Raw genomic sequence first — 24,949 nt, 5'->3', positions numbered from 1 at the left:
AGGTATAAATGAGTTTTACTTTTGAAATATTGACGATCATAATTTAGTATTTCATGTTTAACAATATTTAATCTGATTAATTTAATAGCCGTTTAAATTAATTTTATTTACACAATTTTCCATTTTGGCTAATCATCGGATAGATCTGTGCCAAAGAGTAAAGTAAGTAAGTATATAGGAAGTCTGTGCCTTCGATGCATAAACTGTGAAAACATGACAATATGGCGGACGATTGTTTAAAATGTCACCGAATTTAAGAATTATTTCGCATACAATTTAGTTTTTTCTTCGCAATTAAGTGTGATGAAAAACATTGTGTGTAACTCCGGGGGTAAGAATATTGGCATTGGCACTCGAGTCTTTAATTCACTCAAGCCTGCGGCGAGTACGAGTTTTTGCAAGCGACCTTTGGCAGGCACCACCCGGCATCATCGGTGATCCACAGACCTTTCCACATATCGCAAGCGACATTCGATACCTTGCCGGCTTAGTAGTGGAACAAATGCAATCGATCGATCAAATGGTGCAATGTATCTAAATTCTAAAAACCCTAAGAGTGAGCAGCTTAGAGTGAGTGTAGATGAAACGCATCTATGCCGGTTCATGTCCTGACCAAAGACTGTTAATCTGACTTATCTGATTATAACTTGGTTGTGTGTACTCGTAAGGACGAGAGCAGGTTATTTTAGACAAGCCCGATCACCCATTTCTGCTGCTGACGCGCAACTACGTGATTCTGTTTTATATGCGAAAATAGTTTCATAGAAGAATAAAGATAATATCAATTATATGTACCTAAGTACCTACATTAAAGTAGGCATTGGAACATTCAAATCTGTCTCCTTTTCCTCAAAAATCTATAAATTTCCACCTTTAACAATAGCATGAACTACTTTCGTAATAAAATATGTACTTTTAGTAGGTATATGTGAACTGTTCCTTCAAGTAGACTAACCATAAAAATGGCGATGCGATCGCGACACTCTAAAAGCTTTCATGACGAAGAGCGCGATGAAGCCGGCCGCGTCACCGAACTGATAATAGTCGCAGTTCGATCCAGCGATTCTAAGTGGGTTTCTAAATAAGAGTACATCACATACGCGCTAATTTTTTTAGAAATTAGCCTGAATCTTTAGGTCACTTAAAACGTTTAAATACCTACCTCTCTATTCTGTTACAATAGATATTTTTTCAACTCTTCAAGTGGCATACGTCGTTTTTAAGTTGCTGTAATTTTGATTTTATTTCAATTAATCTAATTTAAATACTTTATCAGTCGGGAGCGGACGGCCTACTACTCCAAGACTCCAAGGGAAAAAGACAGGTACCATAGACAATGACAATAAACAGTAGACAGTGTCGACAGTGATGAAAAACAAAAAATTGTGCATGGAGTCCCTCCGCGCGGAAGAAGTGAAATTCGTAATGTGGAGATGAAAATAATGCTCTAAAATACATATGGTTTATATTAAGAGGTAAGTGATACGAAGTTCACCGGGTCATCTAGTAATGAATATTATAAATTAAAATAGAACAACAAGTACGTATTTCAGCTAATTTCACGACGCTCACACAGTTTACTTCGCTGCATAGCAAGAATACCACGCGCGTGTGCTTACTGCTTAGGATCTACTGACTCACTCTCTTTCTCTCTCCTACTTTCTACATTTGTGTATCTATCTTTCTCTCTCTCTCTTGCGTTGAAATATTGGACGCTACTCGTTGCTAACGCTCGCGCTGGCCTGTAACATATATTACGCGCATGCGTTCGAGTGCCACGCATTCACTCTCGCTCTGTATCTTTCTATTCCCCCTCCCCAGGAGCGTTGAACGTTTAACGCAACAGTGCTTTCATACCCCCTCCATGATAGCGTTAAACATTTAATCCAACCTTGTTGGAAGTCGCATAAGAAGTTTCTTTTATTCTTATATACTTCAAAAATATTTTAAATTAAGATTTATTAATAATACATATATTTAAATATATATATTCTAAAATTCCTAAATAATAGAAAATATAAAAAGAAAAAATACAAAAAGTCAGGTTCCACCGAGATTTGAACTCGGATCGCTGGATTCAAAGTCCTGGGGGCCTACCGCGAAAACCGAAATTCGCAAATTGCGGGGATCTTTCTCTTTAACTCTCACTAGGACCAAATTAGAGTGACAAAGAAAGTGCCCGCAATTGACGAACTTCGGTTTTCGCGGTAGGCCCCCAGAGTGCTAACCATTACACCATGGAACCGGCTGAGCTAATCGACGAATTACTCATCACAAACTCTTAATACTTTATGTTACCGATTACAGCGTTAAACGTTTAACGAAACCTTGTTGGAAGAATCAGAACCAGACGGAATCCATACAGAATTAAAATTGACAATTATAGTGACAGAGAAAAATGCCCGCAATAGGGATGTTTCCATCTCCAAATCTTAGGGCAGAATTGTATCCTAATAAATTCTTTTAGATTATAAGAACATGTTAAACTACTTTTAGGGACCTGTAATGACCATATTTTTGTAAATATTGAATTTAAAATATCTTTGGCACACGTCACGTGACCAAACTCGAAACGTCTTTGAAGATTCTGATGACGTCACAACTCTCGGATTGACACTGTTGACAGTTAGGCGATAAACAACAAATGACAAATGTCAGTTGCCAGTTCGTATCTTCTACATGTGTATGTAGTTATGTGTCAAACCGTAAACTGTGACGTCACACAATTTTCAAATAGCGTTTTGGGCGCGAAAGCATCTGTCAAAATATATTTTGTTAATTTAACATATTTAAAGCCGTTTATAGTATAAAAGTTGAATTTTAGGGCAACTTTTAGCTAATATAGAACGTAATACAAGCATTTCAAAAAATTGGAAACAACCCTATTGACGAACTTCGATTTTCGCGGTTATAGCCCAGCTAGCAGCTAGTATCCATGGTCATAAAATAAATTAAAAAAAACGGCGTGTCAAATCTGACAGCGTCAAAATATTTGCGCGCTCTCCGCGCTCTCTTCGCTTTGTTACGGCGAAAAATCCGAAATATCATAACATTTTTTGTCATCAAGCATGCGTTTTTATAGGACTTGCCGGGTATTTTAGAAATAGCCGCTATTATTCACTTGGATTTGTCTATAAGTATTATTTCGTATAGTATTTAGTTATAAAACATGCCAACGACTCGTAAAAAAGTAATAAAAACCGTTTACAAAGATGAAAATGATAGCGAGCCCGAGGAAACCGGAGATTTTAGCGACTCGGGGTCCGATGCCAAAATAACTGACGTCTCCAGCTCAGAGGATGAGGAGCAAGCCGTGTCTTCAGGAGAAGAATCTGAAGACGAACAGCCAAAAAGTAGTAAAGCCAAATTATCAGCACCGAGAAGAAAGCCGCAATTTGCGAAAAATTTGATTAAAAAGATTCGCGATGAACCTCAGGATGGTTCGGATGAGAATGCTCCGGGCACAAAAGCATTCTCAGTAAAGGATTTAACTGATGCTGATAAACTGCTGCCTTCTTTCCTCAACCTGTCAGAAAGTGGTGAGTTCACATATTTGAAGGTTTTCTCCTTTTTTAATGACTGATTTGTTTAATGCTTTCAACCAAATTTTCACCTCTCTTGGGGTTAAATTTCAGAAAATACTCTGTCATTAAAATAAACGTACAATGGTTTTAATGGCCTCTGTATGAACCTTTGTACAAGTGGGGCCTGTAGTAACTCCTAAGTGTACTACTAGAAAAGAATATTTTCTTAAATTATTTCCAATTGCATTTTTTTTTTATACTACGTCGGTGGCAAACAAGCATACGGCCCGCCTGATGGTAAGCAGTCTCCGTAGCCTATGTACGCCTGCAACTCCGGAGGAGTTACATGCGCGTTGCCGACCCTAAACCCACCCCCCCTCGTTGAGCTCTGGCAACCTTACTCACCAGCAGGAACACAACACTATGAGTAGGGTCTAGTGTTATTTGGCTGCTGTTTTCTGTAAGGTGGAGGTACTTCCCCAGTTGGGCTCTGCTCTAGATCTGAATGATATCCACTGGCTGTGCCCTACCACACAAAGCGAGATGACATTCACAATGCCCATACCTCTCTTTTGGACGTAGTTTAAGGACGTACCCGGGTCCAAATTTATTCTCAGCATAATGTTTTAGATCCAATCAGATATATGACAATCAAATCTGGATTTCCCATATTTCAAACATGTGATTTCAGATGTTGCGGCAGCAGTATAATCTGTTATAGTTAGACCCATTCATTAAGACGTGCCCGCTCTTCTTCCTAATCGCTTATAGCTATTTGTGCTAATTGATGTGCATAGACAGAACTACTAAACTGGTAAAAGGTATTTAAATATATCTTTATTGAGAAGAAGAGGGATTTCGTCACGGTGACAATGTCATCCCTGTAATGAGATCATCATTATTACCTACACTACCACACATTAGTTTTAAATATATACAAAGTACATCAATGTGGCCTCATCTAATAGTGGCAATTTTTTTTATTTCATTGGATAGGTGAGTCCCTGCAGGGCGAGCATATGTGCAAGGCAATTTTCTCACGCACAAAGCAACCAGTGTACATGCGCCTCGGCTGAGGTGGTATGCTCGGGCGAGGAAAATGTGCGAGAAACTAACATTAAAAATAAATAAAAATAAAATAGCCTTTTATGTCTGGGTGAAAATATTACAAAATACTTAACCTCGGGTCTTAAACCTAATATATATTTTTGTGAGATAACACACACAAACCCTTAGGAGGTAAAGGCCTCTTCCAGAACCCTCCACTTCTTTCTATCTTGGGCCTCCCACATCCAGCTGGCCCCTGCCAGTTTCATTATGTCATCTGACCAGCATGCCAGTGGCCGTCCACTAGTCCTCTTACCAATGAGAAACTAACATGAAAGTAAAGCAACTATAGCCAACAAATGATGTTATAGGGATTGAATTGTTATATCGAGTGACTTATATAAAGTTTACACTGTACCTCAGCGTGTTGTTGTGGACACATCCCATTAAAACATGGTGGACATCTTCTACTTTATTACACTCTGGGCAGTTTGCTCATGGAGCCAATTTCATAAGGCGAGGTGAGGCTGAAATTGAACTATTCTGTCCCAAATTCCTTTAGTAAGGTTGCACACTTGCACTATAAGCAATTAGGAAGAAGAGTGAGGCGCGTCTTCATGGATGGCACAAACTATAAACAAGAATATATTTAACAAAGGCATTACTTTATTTACAGACAGCAGTGATGATGAATCTCCCAGAAAACCATCAAGTGTACCTGCCAACACTACGTTTTCATCAGCCAATGATGCAGACAGCGACCATGAAACTAAAATGGAGTATCAAGATGTGAGCATTACATATTTAAATAAATAAATAATAAATAAATATTATAGGACATTTTTACACAAATTGACTAAGTCCCACAGTAAGCTCAATAAGGTTTGTGTTGAGGGTACTTAGACAATGATATATATAATATATCAATATTTTTAAATACTTAAATACATAGAAAACACCCATGACTCAGGAACAAATATCCATGCTCATCACACGAATTAATGCCCTTACCAGGATTTGAACCCGGTACCATCGGCTTCATAGGCAGGGTCACTACCCACTAGGCCAGACCAGTCGTCGAAATATTTAGGTATAAGATTTCAATAAACGAGTCCAGCCGAGATTCTTGCACCATATCTTCTTTGCTCTGTGGTGTAGGATAGAGCCAGGGGTAGTTATTAACATTTATAAGTGGATTGGAATATGCTTGAATTGAAGAATAAAGACTTTCACTTCGAGTCAAAAACTTAAATTACATTAAAAAATGCTTTCACAAGTCCAAATATTTACAGTGACATGAAAATAAATACCAAAATTTACAACTACAATAGCCTATATCAAGGTAAACATTACATTATAAAAATAAAATAAATAAAATTACTATAGATGGCTCAAGGAACATCATGGCTTGCTGTAAACTTTGTTGCAGATGACCAAATGTAAATCAATATTTACATTTATAAATGTTGATAGGATTGTTGTAACCAGTTTTATTTTTAACAGTGCTACTGTAGCTTTGAAAAGCTATGGTTTGCTGACCTATAACAATAATTAATTTAACTGCATAATGTAGATTAGGTATATAGAAAGAAAAATGTTTTGACTGAGGCAGGAAACTGAGGTACTAAGTATTTATAAAAAAATTGGCTGTTCACATTCCTCTTAAATGACTAATCGACTAATTAATATAAAAAAATATTCTAGGTATGGTCTAAAAATATACCTGACAACAGTGAGGAGATTGCCCAAAAGACTTTCAAAGAATTGGAAATCCACAAAACGAAAGTTGAAGAGACAAAAGCTTCAATCCTCAATTATACAGCCAAGAGCTCCTCTGAGGCCTTTGATGTGAAGGATCTGTTGGCTCAGGGAGAGGATGTCCTACCCGAGCCCATGGAGGTAAAGAAAACTAAAAAAAAGAAGAAACAAAATGACAGTGACTCGGAAATGGAGGACTGGGAAGAGGTGAAAGGTAATTAACCTATTGATTTAGAAAAAAATAGTGTTATTAATTTAATATTTATTTAGAAAATTACGTTGTAGATGGCGCCATTTAAATAGGACTAAGATATTGAAATTAACATGCAACACCATCTAGCTCTCTATGAGTAGTAAATTGTACAAGTTTATGTTGTAGGTAGGTAAGAAAATAAATATTTAAACAATGGAAGAGCACTTTTGAAGTACTACACGGAGTACTGTTATAATGCGACCAAATTACTTATGAACATTCGACAATTTTACACTTTATCTCAATACTAAAAAATAGAGACATTATTATGTTGTAATTATGAATCTTTATTATGTTTTTAAGTAAGATTTTTAAAAATTATGTTGATTTAGTTAATTTTTTTTTTTTTTTATTATAAGCCTTTTTGACAGATGCCGTTCAATACTCGTAAATTTCGTTCTTATTCCACTGTTGCTCATCTGGTTGCCAATTGGCAAAGGCCTCCTCCAGTCTTCTCCATTCTAGTCTGTCTGTGGCTACTCTGCACCAAGTTAAACCTGCCACCTCTCTTATGTCGTCAACCCATCTTTTTGGGGCCTGCATTGCTTTCTGTTTCCTATTCGTGGATACCATAGGCTGACTATTTGCTCCACTTGTCTTTTCCTCGGACTATGTGACCTGCCCATTTCCACTTCTGCCTTTTGATCTTTCTGGTTATGTCCTGCACTTTTGTTTTCTTTCTGATGATGGTGTTTTTAACTTTGTCTGCTCGCCTTAGTCCTGTCATACTCCTTTCCATCGCTCGTTGGCAAGTGGCCAGTTTTTCAGTGTTTTCTGTTGTTAAGCTCCAAGGTTCGCTTCCATATACTAGAACTGGCAAAATGCAGGTGTTAAACAGTTTCGATTTTGTTGCGATGTGGAGACTTTTGTCTTTCATCACTTCTTTCAGGTTCCAGTACCTTTTCCATCCGTTTGTTACTCTTCTGTCTATTTCTTTGTCTATAGGATCTTTCGTGGCCATTAACTGTCCGAGATAGATATATTCATCCACATAGCTTATTGGGGCTTCTGCCACTGTTCTGGGATTTTTTTTATTATTGGTCATAATCTTTGTTTTATCAGGATTTAGCTTCAATCCAACCTTGATACTTTCTGCTGCTAGTTCGTTTATCATCTTTTCAAGTTCTTCTGATGTGTTAGCAAAAAGCACAATATCGTCTGCAAATCGCAGATGTGTTAGTGTGCGACCGTCAATTTTTAGTCTTAGGTTGTCCCATTCAAGATTCAAGAATCTTGATTTAGTTAATATTTTTAGTTAATATTTTTTTCAATACTTAATACAAACTTAGTTATTCCTAAAAGCTAATTTTGCAATAAAGTATATATTTTTAAAATTTTCAGAGTCAAAAACACTTCCAGCATCTGGATTGCAGGTGGTCGTAGACTTCCCTGATGCTGCCCACAGGAAATCTAAAAAAATAGACGTTGAAATGATGATGAAAAGAAAAATGAACAGAGTAAAAAAAGAGTATCAAGTATACATGCACAAGGTCCACGTTCTTTGCTGGCTAGGGCACGGGAATTATGTGAGCTCAGTTTTAAATGATCAGGAAATAATGACTGCCGTTTTATCGTTGGTTCCTTCAAAAGAATGCTACCCAGGTGAAAGAGTTGATGTGAAGTATATTGAACAGATAACAAAATGGTTTAAGAACAAAATAAATTTAGTACAAGATAAGCATGAAAACAAATTCAAACCTAAAGCGCCCCCTCTGAAAGATATCTTATTGAAAGAGATTAAAAACAAGACGGTTTCAACAAAAAAGTTCATGTTCTTTATTTTTGTCAGCATGTTAAGGGCGCTCGGCCTTCAGTGTCGAGTCATGTTCAACTTTGTGACATTGCCAATTAGACCGCCTAGTTCCGAACTTTGTTCTCTTTCTACCAAACCAAAAGATGAAAAGAAGAATGTGGAGCCTAAAAAAGAAGACACAAAGAAATCTGCTCAAAAAAAAGGCTGCACATCTAAAAAGAATTCAAAACAGTGCATACCACAAGTCGATGGAAACTGTGATAGTGACATGGATGTGGATGATAACTATTTTAGTGAAACTAACATTATGCAAGTTGACGGGAATGATGATGTTAATATTAAAACAGCAAAAGGTCGTAAAACTAGGCGAAGTAAAGTGGCTGCAGCCTTGGAACTCACAGAAAAGGACGAAGATGTTTCACCACCTAAAAGAGCAAGAAGGAGTGCCGCCAATCCCTCAAAGTCTAAACCATTGGAAAATAAATCTGAGGATAAAACATTACCAAAGAGAAGAAACAGAAAAGTCAGTGAAGATAAATCTAAGGCCCAAGAGACAAAATCAGTAAAAGTAAACTCTAGTAATAAAGCTTCACCAACGCCTAAGATACTTTCTTTAAATAGGCGTGCCAAAGCTATTAAAGAAACTGAAATGAAGGAAAGCAAAAATGATATCTCAAGAAGTTCACAAGAAAAGTCAAGTAAGATGGCCTCAGCTCCAAAACAATCTGATCTTCCAAAAATCATTGTTACTAACGAAAATAACAAGGCAGTTAGTAGCACATTCTTTGAAAGTAATAGAAATATTGAACCAACTAAATCTACAACACGGAGCCGATCAAAAACTGCCGGCGTCAAAAACGTGCAAGACTCTAAAGATTCTGTTAATAAAAACACTAAATCTAGATCCAAGAGTGCAGGCACTCCCGAAACAAGTAAATATTTCAAAGATAGAATAAATAAAACAACTAAAATAACAAAAAAGGCAGCTAAAGATCCAGACGATGAGCTAAGAGTGAGTCACAGAGATCTGGTATCGAAAACAAAGACATCTCCTGAGAATGATGTGACTTCTACACTGATTGCAATCATGAAAGACAGATTGGAAGAGTCCATGAATAATGGTAAGGTGGTAAAGAAGAAAACGAAAACTGTAAAAGGTAAATTTTGTAACTGTTTATTTAGAAATTAGAATTATTTTAGAGTAAAAAAATTAAGCATGAAAGGTTGCTCCTTCATAATTTGTATTTTGAATACGTAAATGTTAATGAAACGTAAAGGTGTTGTGAATGGAGAGAAAGGTTGCCAGATTATCCGAGAATACACTGATGATGTCTGTAGACATATTATTATGTCTACATAATGCTCATAAAGATGGTTGCCAATGCGCATAGGACAATACTGCCACACAGGCGTCCATCCATAGACTTCGATTTCCGCTTCCCATTAGCCGGCCTGTTGACCACTTATAAACATGATAATCATATTTTAAGCTCCTAACATATGCGTTTTTCCTTCACTATTATCTCCTAATGTTCTTACAACAGACACAACAGGTATCAAAACATTATTTTAACAGGAAAATCAAAGAACACCAAAGGCGACAGCGATTACGAACCCGAAGTGAGTGACGATAATTTCAAACCGACCAAGATCAGTCCGAAGCCAAGTACAAGTCGCAAAATCGACCGTCGAGTACTATCCACGGACGACGAGTTGCCCAGAGACAAGACGGACGTGTGGTGCGAGGTCTTCGTGGAGGAGCTGGAGCAGTGGATAGCTGTCGATGTGGTCAAGGGGCAGGTTCACTGCACCAATGAGATTTACGTAAGTATTGCTGGGGGCTTAGCCAAGATGTTAATCGTACATCAACAAACATAAAACCAAAAAAGGGTACGGCATGACATACCTATGTTACGAAAAGTTACGTGACTTGGTGTTTTTTTCTGGTCTTTGCACTTCCATTGACGGAGGTTGGCTTACTACATAAACCAATAACCAATGTTTTCAAAAATAATAATTTTCATTACTTTAAGCCCACTTACCTACATTTTTATTTTAGTCAACATAAAAACAACCCCGTAAAACGATTATATCCTAAAACAAGTAACAAGCGTGACACGTGCCTAATTCCATATTTTAAGGAGACAGACACCTTTCTTGACTAAGAAATAGGGCACCTACGTGTTACTCGAGAGTCAATCGCTTACCATCAGGCGATTCGTCTGCTAGTTTGCCTCCTGTATAATAAAAAAACGAACCTAGCCGACGCCATAGAATCGATGTTACGCTCTCAAATAATATAATCCTCATGCTTATTTCATTATGCATGTGTACACCCACCCAGCACCAGTTTCAGACATTCACTGCCAAGAACCCGCTATGTAAACCCACATATATCATTAATATTTTGTATTTGACGGCCGCTCTGGCCTAGTGGGTAATGACCCTGCCTATGAAGCCGATGGTCCCGGGTTCAAATCCTGGCAAGGGCATTTATTCGTGTGATGAGCACGGATATTTGTTCCTGAGTCATGGGCGTTTTCTATGTATTTAAGTATTTATATATTATATATATCGTTGTCTAAGTACCCTCAACACAAGCCTTATTGAGCTTACTGTGGGTCTTAGTCAATTTGTGTAATAATGTCCCTATAATATTTATTCATTATTATTATTGGAAATGGGAGAATTGTTTAGTGTTAATAACAAAAACGAAGTGTCATACATTCAGTATGTAATTTCTCCACAGAGCCGAGCAACCCACCCCGTCTGTTACGTCGTCGGGTGGGACAACAACAACTACCTCAAAGACGTGACGCGGCGCTACGTGCCGCACTGGAACACCGCCACCCGCAAGCAGCGCGCCGAGCCGGCCTGGTGGCGCGCGGCCGCCGCCCCGTGGCGCGGGCCCGGCTCGGCCAGGGACCGGGAGGAGGACGAAGCTCTGGATAGGTTGCAGTTAGATGCTCCGCTGCCTAAAAGCATTGCTGAGTGAGTTATGTTTACTATTACAACATTCTAAGCTAACGATCGTAACAAGTAAACCACAGCTCAGCCCGTATGGTGGGACATCGCCGTTGTCCCGTGGAAGGGACTATATGCTACTATAGGCTACGGTGGCCAAAATCGAGAAAAAAAACTGTCCAAAAATTTAATTTAGCAAAGGGCAAGTACCAGGGCCTCATGACTTACGAGAAGGTGTCGCCGACCGGCCGGGCCGGCGCGGGCCGGGCGCGTAACAAGGTATGCTCGCGTATCTTGGCTATAGGGAGCGTGCATGAACTGTAGGAGGCAACACAGGAGCCATCAGATTTTTGGCGCGAGGCGTAAATGTGATGTTTTTTGTTCCGATGTAGCCCACAAGATGGCAGAACCTACTATGCACAAGAAAACACGTGACGTGTACATGTGCATGTTTATGGTTCCGATTCAGGCCACAAGATGGCAGACCCTCCAACGCGCACGGTCCCTATATACTTTTGTTTACCTAAATTAAGATTTATTTTTGTTGACTCGTAGGAAAAGTATTTTATGCAACGTTGTATAAGTAGGTAAAAAAATGCTAGTGGCGTATTCCTTTACAAATTTTTTTTCACATCGTTTGATTAATTAATAACCTTAAAACGAAAAATATGTATTGAGATGACAGCTCTTACCGTACCCAAGCTATGTGAAAAATACTATAACTAGTATGAATTATTAGATTCAAAGCTAATGTCCCTGTACGATGTTCTCAATTAAGCTCTTCTAATGAAGAATGATGAAACTCCAGGATAGTACTATCTTATTTTTACTATTTTAATAACTAGATACAAGTAAGTAACGTTTAGGTATTTTGATAATCTATATAAAAATATGTGTAGCCGCTTCGGCTGTACGGTGCAGTGCAGTTTAATGTAGGTACGCGTAGCAGGGAGCTGTGACGTATGTGTGACGTCATGTGTCGTCAACCGGTCTTTGTATGAGTAGGTACTTATGTTGCAAACATCCCCATATTGTTTAAGATACCTAATTGTAATCATCCTATATAAAATCCTTTGTTCAAGGTGTTTCAGGTGTCCCGAGCTTCAAGTTGAATAATTATTTGTTGCTTTTATGCGCTTGGTCCCATATAGCCTCCTGACGACCGACGTCCTACCCATAGTACATAGGCCTCAAACAAGTTTTGACTTTAAGTTAATTTGACAGAGTTACATCTATAGCTGGCAAATTTCGAAACAGGCTAGATCAAGACCTAAAAAAAGTGAAAGAACCCTATTATTCTTTATTGACCGAGCGAGCGCGAGACGACTCCATTTCAGCTTAGACAAAAATGCTTTCGTATATCTGTACTGCTTTTCGCCTCTACAGGTCGCATTTCCCAACCGGTTCTCGTGAAATTTTGTGAGCAATTTCGATAATTGTATGAAATTTAATTGTAGATTCCGTTTTTGGAAATTACTAAAAGTGTCGGGGTTCGCGAGGTCTACGGCTCACAGAGAGTGGCCATATCATACAATTAGATCATTTCATGAAATGCAATTTTAGAATCGATCACGTCATAATGTGGTTAGGTTAGGTTCGACTTTTTCATAATGTGGCAACCGATTATTCGTGAAGTGATTGCCATCTCACGAAGTGATCAATTCTAAGATCAAGTCACGACACGTGTCATACGTTTGCAGATACAAAAACCACCCTCTGTACGCGTTAAAGCGGCACCTGCTGAAGTACGAGGCGCTGTACCCGGCCGACGCGGCCACGCTGGGCTTCGTGCGCGGCGAGGCGGTGTACGCGCGCGGCTGCGTGCACGTGTGCCGCTCCCGGGACACGTGGCTCAAGGAGGCCAAGGTGGTCAAGCTGGGCGAGAAGCCCTATAAAGTCGTCAAAGCGCGCCCCAAGTGGGACAAGGTGGGTCATATGTTCATTTAAACTAACACAAGTTTCACTCGATTTTAAAACTGAATCAATGACATTTCAACCGAAATGAGGGACAGGATGTTTCGTCTTCGTAATATCCAAGGATTAGCAAATGTAACAATACGTCTACCGTTTTGATGTGACACTTAGGATTTTTTAGAAGTAGGCAGAAATGAAAAGTGAGACTATGACGAGGCCACACAATAATGACGCCTTCTCTGAGTCTCCTGAAAGTTCCATAATATTAAGGTCGGTCATCTTTCCCTCGTCCAGTGGGACAAGTTGGCTTATGCTCGGTCCCGGCCAGAATCGACAGGCTGATTTACATTCAGTTTATTCTCATTTATCCTTGCTGGGAACAGATGGGAAATGGTGTTTTCATCACATCATACAAATCATTCTCATTTGTCCCCACATCATATATGGCAGCGATCACGTGGGGCGGGGACAAATGAGTATACACCTTACATTCCTAACAGGGGAGGGCAACATTCTTTTCGTTGTCTTTTTTTTAACCATTCTGTAACGCTTTTATTTCTGTCTTCTATCAAACAAAACAAGTCCGGTGCCATTGTATCTATTTGTAGAGAATATTTTATATCGGAAAAATGAAATCTATGTTTCATTCAGTGGCGGTACTTCCGCGCGAAAGAAATCAGTCGTAGGATATATCCTGCTCGCACTCGTCGGCTTGCAACCAGGCTTGGTTTTTCGTCCCGCAGTAGGCGCTCTATCCTACAAACTGTCATATAACGAATGTAACTATTTATTGGTATGTATAGCAATCTTATGCGGAGATTTAAGCTTGGCTTTTAGTGTGAAGTTAACTGCATAAGTGCGCACGAACGCGCGTTTACTAAACAACTTCACGTGTATTATTATTTAACTAGTCGAAATACTGTTATTTATTCGGTGTAGAAAGTTTTATTTGTTTTAAGCGAATTAGTGAATGTGGACTTGTTTGTTTGTTGTAACATCTGTAAGTGTATTCGTTAATAATACCAAATGAAGTTGTTCCTTGTGACGGTATGAGATGCGTTTACGTATTACTAACGAAGGCAAGGCAAGGTAAAGCCGTTAAACTTCGTGAAAAACGGGATATCATTTCCGCGTTAAAACCAACACCCGACTTGTGTATTTCTCAGAGAAGTCAGCCGTTTACAAAACATTGTTAGTTGTTCCCATACAATAAAGATGTATTATTGCTGGTGTTGCATATTTTTTCGAACGATATTAACTTTTGGAATGCTTCCTGGCTATGAAGAGTTGACGACTAATATAATTTATCTGGCGCGATGAAGATAAGTACATAATTGTTGATATGTTAGTAACATTATATTGAGTAGTATAGACAGTATAGTACCTTATGCCCTCAGTGAGCTATGATTAGTTCGCCTCGACACGCTAGCAAATGCACTTGTTTGAGTGCGAAGAGTGAAGATTAGACAGTTAATACGAAAATATATCTTTCGGCTTGCCCTACTCCGAAACTCTAGGCACGCCACTGGTTTCATCGCATACAAAAATCTCCACTTTGGGAACAAAACATTATATAGTCCTCCTCATCGTTTTCGATGACGGCGACCCTAAATAAACATTATGGACGTTGTCTAGCATGAGCCCTAATGTGGCTGGCCAGGCCGAACTTGCTCTTAAATACTCTATTGCACGCATGACAATAAAGTTGGCCAGCTGCCTTAAACGTGTACACGTATGAGGGCTTAGGTCTCTATTTCCGTAACTGGCTTTTTATGACTAGGCTAGTGAGGCGGTTGTCTTCAAATGTTTCGACACCGTTATGGATGGTAGAACGCCAGGAAGACCTTCCAGCAAGTTCCTCCCAACGCTTAGGGTCGATGGCGCAAGCGCTCAGATGCCTTTTGAGCACGTCCTTGTGGCGCAGGGGCTGACCACCGTGCTTCCGCTTACCCACCCCCAACTCAGAGTAGAGAACAGCTTTAGGGAACAAAAACAAGGCAACGAAATTAATTTTGACCCAGGAGTCGTGTGAGTTGGAGGGTATGTCACCAGAACAGATTTTTTTGACGCTTCACACCTCTAATCATCTAGCCGTTTTTGACCACAGCGACTGCGTTCTACCGCTGTGCGATGCGCCGCATAGCCACTTTTCACAGCAAATGTGCGAACACCTTTAAGCAGGTGTTATAAATAGGTGCTGCTACTTCACGCACGCTTGCACGTTGGGTCATCTAGCCTACACCAAAAAACCAAAACCATTTCCCATCATGTTCCCATCATAATTCGCGTTGTATGTTTTTTTTTTCATATCCACTGTAAAGCAATATATACTATTTTCTCTCGACGTTTCCAGCTATCCAATAAGCTGATAACAGACAAGCCGCTGGAAATATTCGGGCCGTGGCAGGTTCAGGAATACGAGCCACCCGTGGCCGAGAACGGCATCGTTCCACGTAACGCCTACGGCAACGTCGAACTGTTCAAGGCCTGCATGTTGCCTAAAGGCACCGTACATATCAAATGTAAGTATATCAGACATAGGATGGCATCGTTCCACGTAACGCCTACGGCAACGTCGAACTGTTCAAGGCCTGCATGTTGCCTAAAGGCACCGTACATATCAAATGTAAGTATATCAGACATAGGATGGCATCGTTCCACGTAACGCCTATGTCAACGTTGAGCTGTTCAACGCCTGCATGTTGCCTAAAGGCACCGTACATATCACATGTAAGTATATCAGACACAGAACGGCATGGTTCCGCGAAACGCCTACGGCAACGTTGAGCTGTTCAAGGTCTGCATGTTGCCTGGAGGCACCGTACATATCACATGTAAGTATATCAGACACAGAACGGCATGGTTCTGCGAAACGCCTACGGCAACGTTGAGCTGTTCAAGGTCTGCATGTTGCCTGGAGGCACCGTACATATCACATGTAAGTATATCAGACACAGAACGGCATGGTTCCGCGAAACGCCTACGGCAACGTTGAGCTGTTCAAGGTCTGCATGTTGCCTGGAGGCACCGTACATATCACATGTAAGTATATCAGACACAGAACGGCATGATTCTGCGAAACGCCTACGGCAACGTTGAGCTGTTCAAGGTCTGCATGTTGCCTGGAGGCACCGTACATATCACATGTAAGTATATCAGACACAGAACGGCATGGTTCTGCGAAACGCCTACGGCAACGTTGAGCTGTTCAAGGTCTGCATGTTGCCTGGAGGCACCGTACATATCAAATGTAAGTACGAGTATATCAGACACAGGACAGCATCGTTCCGCGTAACGCCTACGGCAACATTGAGCTGTTCAAGGCCTGCATGTTGCCTAAAGGCAACGTACATATCAAAAGTGGGTATATCAAATCAAAATATTTATTTCCAGTTAACTAAGGCTCAGAGATACATGGGTCATCGTACCTTATATACTAACATACAAAAGATGTATAAAGGGAATAATAATCTTACTTCTTAGATGCATGAAGTATCATACTCATACTAAAACAACCAAAATGACAAACTAAATTAATTTTAAATAAACAAATATATTATCGTCATAACGAAGTCATAATTTCAAGAGAACTTGGCAGGCACTTGTCTCAGTATGAATATTGATACTTATTGCATATGAGCTGCTGGTGCGCCACCTCTTCCGGTCCGGTATACGTATCTTTGGATGTGTAATAATGTAATATAGCGTATCCAGCGGCCAATTTAGAAATTTTGGTTAAAAAAAACTAAAAAATACAAACTAAAACTATTTATTTTTTATGACAAGAAGATTAATGCGGATTTCATTTTTTGAAAGTCGCATTTTCTTAATGTCGACCTTTACTGTGTGCGCACTCCTCCAACCTTTTCCGCATATTCCGAAAGTAATGCAAAACTTACGCCTTGCTACTAATAGTAGGTTGGCAAATCAGGTTTTAGGTTACCTCCGTTCATGTGATCTCGGATATGGGTGAATATAATAATAACGATTTTGAAAAGCTTTCGGTCGGGTGGATCACGTCATCTTACAAGAAAAGTTATTTAAACTGGGGAGTCGCGGATACCTTTTACGTTGGGCAAACTCGTACCTGGTCTGTGTAACAGGGCACAGGCTGTAGTTCTTGGAGGGGATTGCTCAAACATCTGTGAAGTTCCTAGCGGAGTTCCTCAAGGCTCACATTTGGGGCCTTTATTTTACTGCGCGCATACATATGGCATAACTGATTCTGTAACGCTAAACACTTACTTTACGCCGATGACAAAAATATATTTTCCGTAATCAGGAATCTTGACTGTACGGCTCTTCAAGCCGATCTAAACCAGCTACACGAATATTGTACTAAAAATAAAATAACTGTTAATGTTAAAAAATCTCAAAATCAGTTACACTCGCAAAAAACAACCTTTAAATTTTTCTAACAACTTTAATGGGGTCACAATTAGCAAAGTTGAAGTAGTTCGAGAATTAGGTGTTATGTTTGAGCAGATTGACATTCTCCGATCATATACAGGGTGACCTTAGCCCATTGGATAAACCCTGAAATCCCTCGTAGGTTTACTTCTCAGGAATGCTCTGACGTTAATATTTTTTTTAATTAGAACAAAAGATAAAAACATAAATTTTTCGAACAAAAGTTATTTGCAATAATCGACAAGAAAAATAAACACACTGTGTTAATCTTTGGCAGTGTTTTTGACAATTTGGTGGAAATATTTGATAATGATGACATTTTTCAAAAGTCAGAAGTTTATTAGTGTCATAAATAAAAAAGATAATCAAAGAGGTCGAATAAGGTTCCATACTATTCTTTGAGGATATTACTTTAGGAGCTACTAACACATACAGGCTGCTCCAAAGTAAAAAAATGGTAATTTGTTAATTTCTTTGAAACCGCTACACTGGTTGTAATGATACTTTGTACACTGGTTCTAAATACCCTACTGTATATGTACATTTTGGCTTTGTCCAATGGCTAGGGACACACTGTAGATTATATTAGTAATAAGGGTTATAAAAATCTTGGACTCATATTAAGATCCTGTAAGGTATTTAAAAACATAGAAGTACTTAAACTACATTTCTTTAACAACGAGTGTGGGATGCATCGTGATGTGGTGGCAGTAGACAGGAACCTCACGCCGCTCTCCTTGGCAAACGAGAACTGTCGCGAGGCTGTGGTACTAAGTACTGCGGATCGCAAGGCGGCATGGGAGAGTAAGGTGCTACACGGGCGTTTCTACAAGGCCCTCACGGAACCCGACGTAGACCTGCTCGCGTCGGTAAACTGGTTACGATTCAGGGACCTCTTTGAAGAAACCGAGGGTTTTGTCTGTGCAATTGCGGACGAAGATATGATGACGAACAACTACCGGAAATATATCCTGAAAAGTGTTATAGTATGTTATATATTTGTAATCTACTCAAAAAGCCCATTCATTTCGTTCCCCACATCGTAAATTTAAAAGAATAAAGTAAAAACTTTGTACTGCTGACTTTATGACGTCACAGTAACTACCCAGTCAATTGCTATCTCATATATTTGTGTTCTGGATATCAAACTGAATGCATTGATATTGTCACCAATCAATCCGCAACACTCACGAAACTAAAACACATTCAGCTGTGCTACGTTTATAAGATGAGTAAAATAAAACCTATTAAAGAACCCTAAATCAGGAAACCCCCATATAAAAAAAAAATACATATTTGTTTTCACTTCTTTCGTAGTAGTACACTTTTTTTAGGATATTAACCAGTTTACTTACGTGTAACAGTTTAAATCAAAAATCAGTTGAATGTAATCATAACCAAATTTTTTATTCAAGCTTACACATAATTTAACCAAAAAAAATATTTTTAAATACAGGCTTTAATTGGCTCAAATGAAACTTAGATTTGTAGGTTGACGCGAAGTATCTAAGTGACTATACAGTATACAATGGGGTGAGATTGTAAAAACCTTCCGTTTTTGACTACCGGTAGAGATAAGTGTCAATAATATATTGTTCTATATTTTAGTACAGAGTTTCGTTTTTAATTTCAGTACCTGGCCTGAACAAAGTGGCCAAGAAGCTGAACATAGACTGCGCCCCGGCCATGACGGGCTTTGACTTCAACGGCGGCTGGTCGCACCCGGTGTACGACGGCTTCGTCGTGTGCCAGGAGTTCGAGGAGGTCGTCACGCAGGCCTGGCTCGAGGTATCAAACAAAAAACTCGTTCTTGACCCTTTACTGGCATAAATATATCAGAAATTTCACAAAATTGAACCATATGAGTTCTAAATAAACTCATATGGTTCAATTTAGCGATAAAACTTTGAAATAAATATGAGGCTGCGGCCTAGCGGTAAGAGCGTGAGACTTGCAATCCGGAGGTCGCGGGTCCCCGGCTCGTACCAGTGAGGTTTTCGGAACTTATGTACGAAATGTCATTTTCATATTTATTAGTCGCTTTTCGGTGAAGGAAAACATCGTGAGGAAACCGGACTAATCCCAAAAAGGTCTAGTATACCCTCTGGGTTGGAAGGTCAGATGGCAGTAGCTTTCGTAAAAACTAGTGCCTACTCCAATTCTTGGGATTAGTTGCCAAGCGGACCCAGGCTCACATGAGCCGTGGAAAAATGCTGGGACAACGCGAGGAAGATGATGATGAGTTTGAAATAAAGTTCAAAATCATTGTGAAAAATATACTCCTACTGCTCTAAATAGAGCTTGTGCACAAATCACGCAAGGTTTTTCGGCAATTTTTTGACCGCCCTCCCCCTATTCAAAACCTCACCAAATATCACTAATATTTGGTGAGGTTCTTTGCGAACCAGGGAGGGTTAACCCCCACATAACCTCACGTGTATTTTTTTTTTAATTATTTCATTTGACCTTATTTTAAGATAAATAGTATTGTATAGAGTAAATCTTGTTTAGACTGGCTATCTTGAAGTGCCAAGTAAAGATTTATGTTTAACAAAACCGAGGAAAAGTATGTGGTGGATATATTTTTTTAATAGTTTCGTTTACCATAGAAAAATACACGTGAGGTTTTCTTATACCCCTGCCCCCCCCCCCCCCCCTCCCCCAACGTGATCTGTCGTGATTTTTTTGTGACCCCCCTCCCCCTATCGAACCTCGCGTGATTTGTGCACAAGCCCATACCGGAAAATGTTCACATACCTTAAATTCCAATCTGTCTCAAAATTTATAAATTTATTCTGCAAGTGGCCTTCTTGAATTTGCTTTTCAAAGCCCGTATCAATCATAACCTTAAGAATTGGTTAAATCAAAAGCCGCCCCCTGTTATAGTGCTCGAGTATTTACTGTTCTTTAACATTTAATTTACAGGATCAAGAAGAAATGGAGAGGCGCGAAAAAGAAAAAACCGAGGCAAGAGTCTATGGCAACTGGAAACGGCTGATCAAGGGTCTCATGATCAAGGAGCGGCTCAAGCTTAAGTACGGGTTCCAGGAACCCAGCACTTCGGACAAAGCTAAAAATTCGAAAGCCCCAAGATTTGTGACGAAGAAAAAAAAGTAATTTTCAAAAGTTAGTTGAATAGTTACTGCAAATTGCGTCACAATCCTAGTCCAATCAGTATACACTGATACAGATATCAGGACATATAGTTTGGCAAGAGTCGCTCGTCATAGGCACAGAGGGTCATTATGTATTTTCATTACGTTATTTTTATAACCCCGATAAAGGGACTAGTTGTATTATTCTAGTGTTACTGACAAAACTGGTTTACCGTGTTTTTAAAAAATTTTGAAGTGAAAACTTCTTTAGCGGCGCTGTGCACTTTTTGTGGGGGAAAAAAATTTAAACTCGCGTCAGGTGTCACGTGACCGTCAGATTGAAAATTGAATGTCATCGAAGCCTGGATACTTTTGAAAAATCGTAGGTATCTCATTCAAATGTGACATTTTATTTTCTTCATAATCAAAGTGCTGTCATAACGGTTGAAGAGGTTTAATCTTTGTTAATTGTGTTGTATTGTATCTTTGTGTTGTTAGGTGTCCATGATTGTAGATACTCAAATTTTTCCTTACCAAAAAGTTAAATAACAGAAAAGAAGCGTGACTGTTTTACTTAATATGATGGTGAACGATTCATCATTTACTGATTGTGTAGGCTGTGGTCCTGCTCATATCTCATAAATTACTCTGTATATGTTATATATTACTTAACCTAAAATTCGCATTTCAAAATATCTTCCACACTCAAATTTATTTACGTAGGTATAATAGAGAATTATCTCTTTTTATAAAACTGCTACTCAATTTCTCCAAAATATCAAAAATGCACAACGTTAATATTCAAGTTTTCAATTCTGCCGGCACTCCCGGAGTGCAACCCGTTGTTTTTTTTTTATTAACTCTACATGAGAACAATTTAACTTCAACAATTAAATAGTAGAGGTTTAATCCCATTAATGTTAAACTTACGATTATGTATAGTTTGTAAATATGTACTTTATACTGAATGAAATGGAATGAAGATGTTTAACGGATAAATCTTAAAAATGTCAGTTATTGATTAGGCAATAGTTACAATGGGAAAGATCATGATAATTTGTTGAAAAAAGTGTCAATTCGTATCATCGCAAAAAAATCTTATAATGAGTTCGAAGACATAAGGTGTTAGAAAAAAAAAACTTTAAAAACATAAGTACCTGATAATAATTTTTTTTTTGTGTAAATAAATTCTCATACGTGAAAGTTTGGTTGTCCTTTTTCACTCTGTAGGTATTCTTGCTGTTACGAGTATTAATAACTTTATTAATCGTATTATACACATATAGAAATCCACTTAATTATACTCTTATTATAACAAACTTAAGTCTTAAAACTCCCAAGGGCCAGCCATAGCAAAGAGAATTTGAAATAGAGGTGGATTGTCAGAGAAGACTTTGTAGCCATAGTATTTACTGTGACTACAAAGTCTTCTTTGACAATCCAAAAAAGGCAGGCAGTATAGGGAGCGTGCATGAACTGTACGAGACAACACAGGAGCCGTCAGATTTTTGGCGCGAGGCGTAAATGTGATGTTTTTTGTTCCGATGTAGCCCACAAGATGGCAGAACCTACTATGCACAAGAAAACACGTGACGTGTACATATGCATGTCTATGGTTCCGATTCAGGCCACAAGATGGCAGACCCTCCAACGCGCACGGTCCCTATATTTATACTGCCATCTTTCGACACATGATTAAAACTTTTAGAACACCATTTGACTTTGATCCTTATCCTATGACTGATGTGTTTAATTTGTTAAATATCCAAAAGTGGCGCCCTCTTGGCGAAGTGTATTGTAGGATTTTGCTTTATTTGAATATCGAACGAAACGAAACAAAAGCAACATTGAAAATCATTTAAATTTCATCGAAGTTTTCATAAGTACTACGAGTATAAGCAAGACCGTGAGCTTTACGGGGATAAAGGAGTATGCTATATGTTTAGTAAAACAAAGGGAGAATATAAATACTGTGGCAAACCAATGAGATCAAAACCCCTCAGATAAAAAATGGCTCCAACTGCCTTCGAACCAAACAAAATTCTGTGCTTTATGGTTTATACAAAGTTATACTGCTTTGAATTGGATTTTCGTCAGTGAAGTCGGCAAATTAAAAAAAATGCGCGTAGGGTCGAACTTCATAGTATATTTATTATAAAAATTTACTTACACATTGGCTTACCAAACTATAACAACATTTTTACCGTTTTCAAGGAGTCCTGGAGACTACTAAATATTTTAATAATTTATCAAATCTTGTGTGAATATCACCTCAAAAGCGATGTGTGCCTCATTCCGAGACATTAAATTTGTGAAATCTTACCGCCTATACACTATAATTATATACTAATTTCTAAAATTGTTAAGTTAACTTTAGTATAGTTAAAGTTAAGTCACTCTTATTAATTATGTTATTATTTGCATGTTGTACGGGTATTATTTGTAATTTAGTAATGCAAGTGTAACATTGATTGTTATTTAAAGTTCATTTGTTGTTATTTAAATGTTAAAATGCTTGCAATTGATTATGTTATGCATGTCTTTTATTATTAACATTCATGTAATTAAAATTATTAATAATTCCTCTTAATTAAAAGTTATAATTTTAAGTAGTTTGTTTCTATTACAACGTATGACACCAATATATATAATGTTCCCACCTTTTCATATCTTAAATGTAACAAAAATGTGTAGTAAACCGAACGCTCCGATAATCAGCAAAGAGCATATAATCACTACGTTCTACGACAAACAGAACGCCAATGAAGCTAGATCCGTTGCCGAACGCCACGGTCGCTGGTGGAGGGGATTACAACTGGAAATCAGAAACTGGTGATGAAAGTATTATGAGGGTAGGTGTCAGCCAATCGTGAAACGCTACGTCATCTTCAAACAGCATCGCTCTCTCAAATATTAAATAGGCTTCAAATGAACAGAAGCTTAATAAAATAGTATGATTACTATAAATATCGATATATTTAATAGTATTTTATGCAACAGTTTTATAAGAAGGGTCAAAAAAGACGAGTGGCGTGAGTTACAATGTGAGCCGGAGCCGAAGGCGTAGGCGAACATTGTAAAGGAATACGCCACGAGAATTTTTTGACCTACTTATACAACGTTGCAAACGATACAATATTTTTCCTACGAGTCAACAAAAATAAATCTTAATTTAGGTAAACAAATTACAGCAAAAGTATATAGCCAAGACGCGCGAGCATACCTTGTTACGCGCCCGGCCCGCCCCGGGCCGCGGCCGGCCGGTCGGCGACACCTCGTTGTCATATCTTTAGAGGATATGATGGTGTAAATCAAATGCCCATATTTATGCAAAATTAATTTAATGAAAAAAAGGATGTTACTTGTACAGAGCTCGTATTTGAAGTGAGCGATGACAATTAAAATTGTTCCATACACTGTAAACGCCTGCCGATTCTTTTACGCAAAGTTTATAACACACACTTAGCACTCCATTTTTAACATAGGCTTTCAAAGCCTGTACATACTCCCGGCCGTTGAAAACTCGCTTTTCAACCTCGAAGCTCTTCGGCTGTCGGAAGCTTACACAGACGTACGAGAGAGCGGCGTACACAGCCTCTGTTTGTGGTGACGTCTGCCACTCTGGCTATTCCATCGGATCCCGTGATGAGGCGTAGAACACGACCGAGCTTCCATGACAGAGGGGGAGCGTTATCTTCTGACAGGAGTACCATATCCCCGACGCTCAGCTTGGCAGCGTTGCTCTTCCATTTAGTTCATTGCTGCATTTCTGATATGTAGTCGCGCTGCCATCGCTGCCAGAAATGCTGCTGTATTTTTTCCAGGCGTTCATAGCGTTGAAGATAGTTTTCCTTAGAGTCGCCCAAGTATTGCGCTGGTGGAGCAGTTCAGCGGCCTTCCGATAAGAAAGTGTCCAGGGGATAGGGAAAGAAGGTCATTGGGACACGACGACAACGGACATAATGGACGACTATTTAAAATATATTCCACTTGTGTAAATAAAGTAGAAATTTCCTCAAAGGTGAGGTGGCTATTACCGATAACGCGCTTTATATGATGTTTAGCCGATTTAACGCCGGCTTCCCATAGTCCACCAAAATGAGGAGTGTAAGCCGGAATGAATTTAAACATTATAAGGTTTTGGCTTGCAAAATCAAATAGAGGTTCTTGGTTTTGTTTGATAAATGACCCTAATTCCTTTGCGGCAGCTACAAAATTAGTCCCATTATCA

General features: G+C 38.8%; 1 protein-coding gene across 2 annotated transcripts; it reads left to right on the top strand.

The window, feature by feature from the left end:
* The first annotated feature begins 2,673 nt into the window (after positions 1-2,673).
* LOC133516891 (DNA repair protein complementing XP-C cells homolog) lies at positions 2,674-23,327 on the top strand. Of its 2 annotated transcripts, XM_061849924.1 has the most exons (10): positions 2,674-3,539; positions 5,248-5,360; positions 6,276-6,543; positions 7,924-9,492; positions 9,912-10,159; positions 11,085-11,326; positions 13,000-13,225; positions 15,567-15,735; positions 19,257-19,411; positions 20,549-23,327. In XM_061849924.1, the coding sequence occupies exons 1-10, from the start codon at positions 3,170-3,172 to the stop codon at positions 20,738-20,740; spliced, it is 3,552 nt and encodes a 1,183-aa protein (XP_061705908.1). In that variant the 5' UTR covers positions 2,674-3,169; the 3' UTR covers positions 20,741-23,327. The 2 variants fall into 2 exon arrangements, with proteins under 2 accessions (XP_061705908.1, XP_061705909.1); XM_061849925.1 differs by lacking the exons at positions 15,567-15,735; positions 20,549-23,327 and having other exon boundaries at positions 19,257-19,405.
* Positions 23,328-24,949: the final 1,622 nt, after the last annotated feature.

This window comes from Cydia pomonella, chromosome 4 (genome assembly GCF_033807575.1).
Source record: "Cydia pomonella isolate Wapato2018A chromosome 4, ilCydPomo1, whole genome shotgun sequence".
NCBI lineage: Eukaryota > Metazoa > Arthropoda > Insecta > Lepidoptera > Tortricidae > Cydia > Cydia pomonella.
The sequence above is the reverse complement of the archived record's forward strand: the minus strand, read 5'-3'. Positions and strand labels throughout refer to the sequence as shown.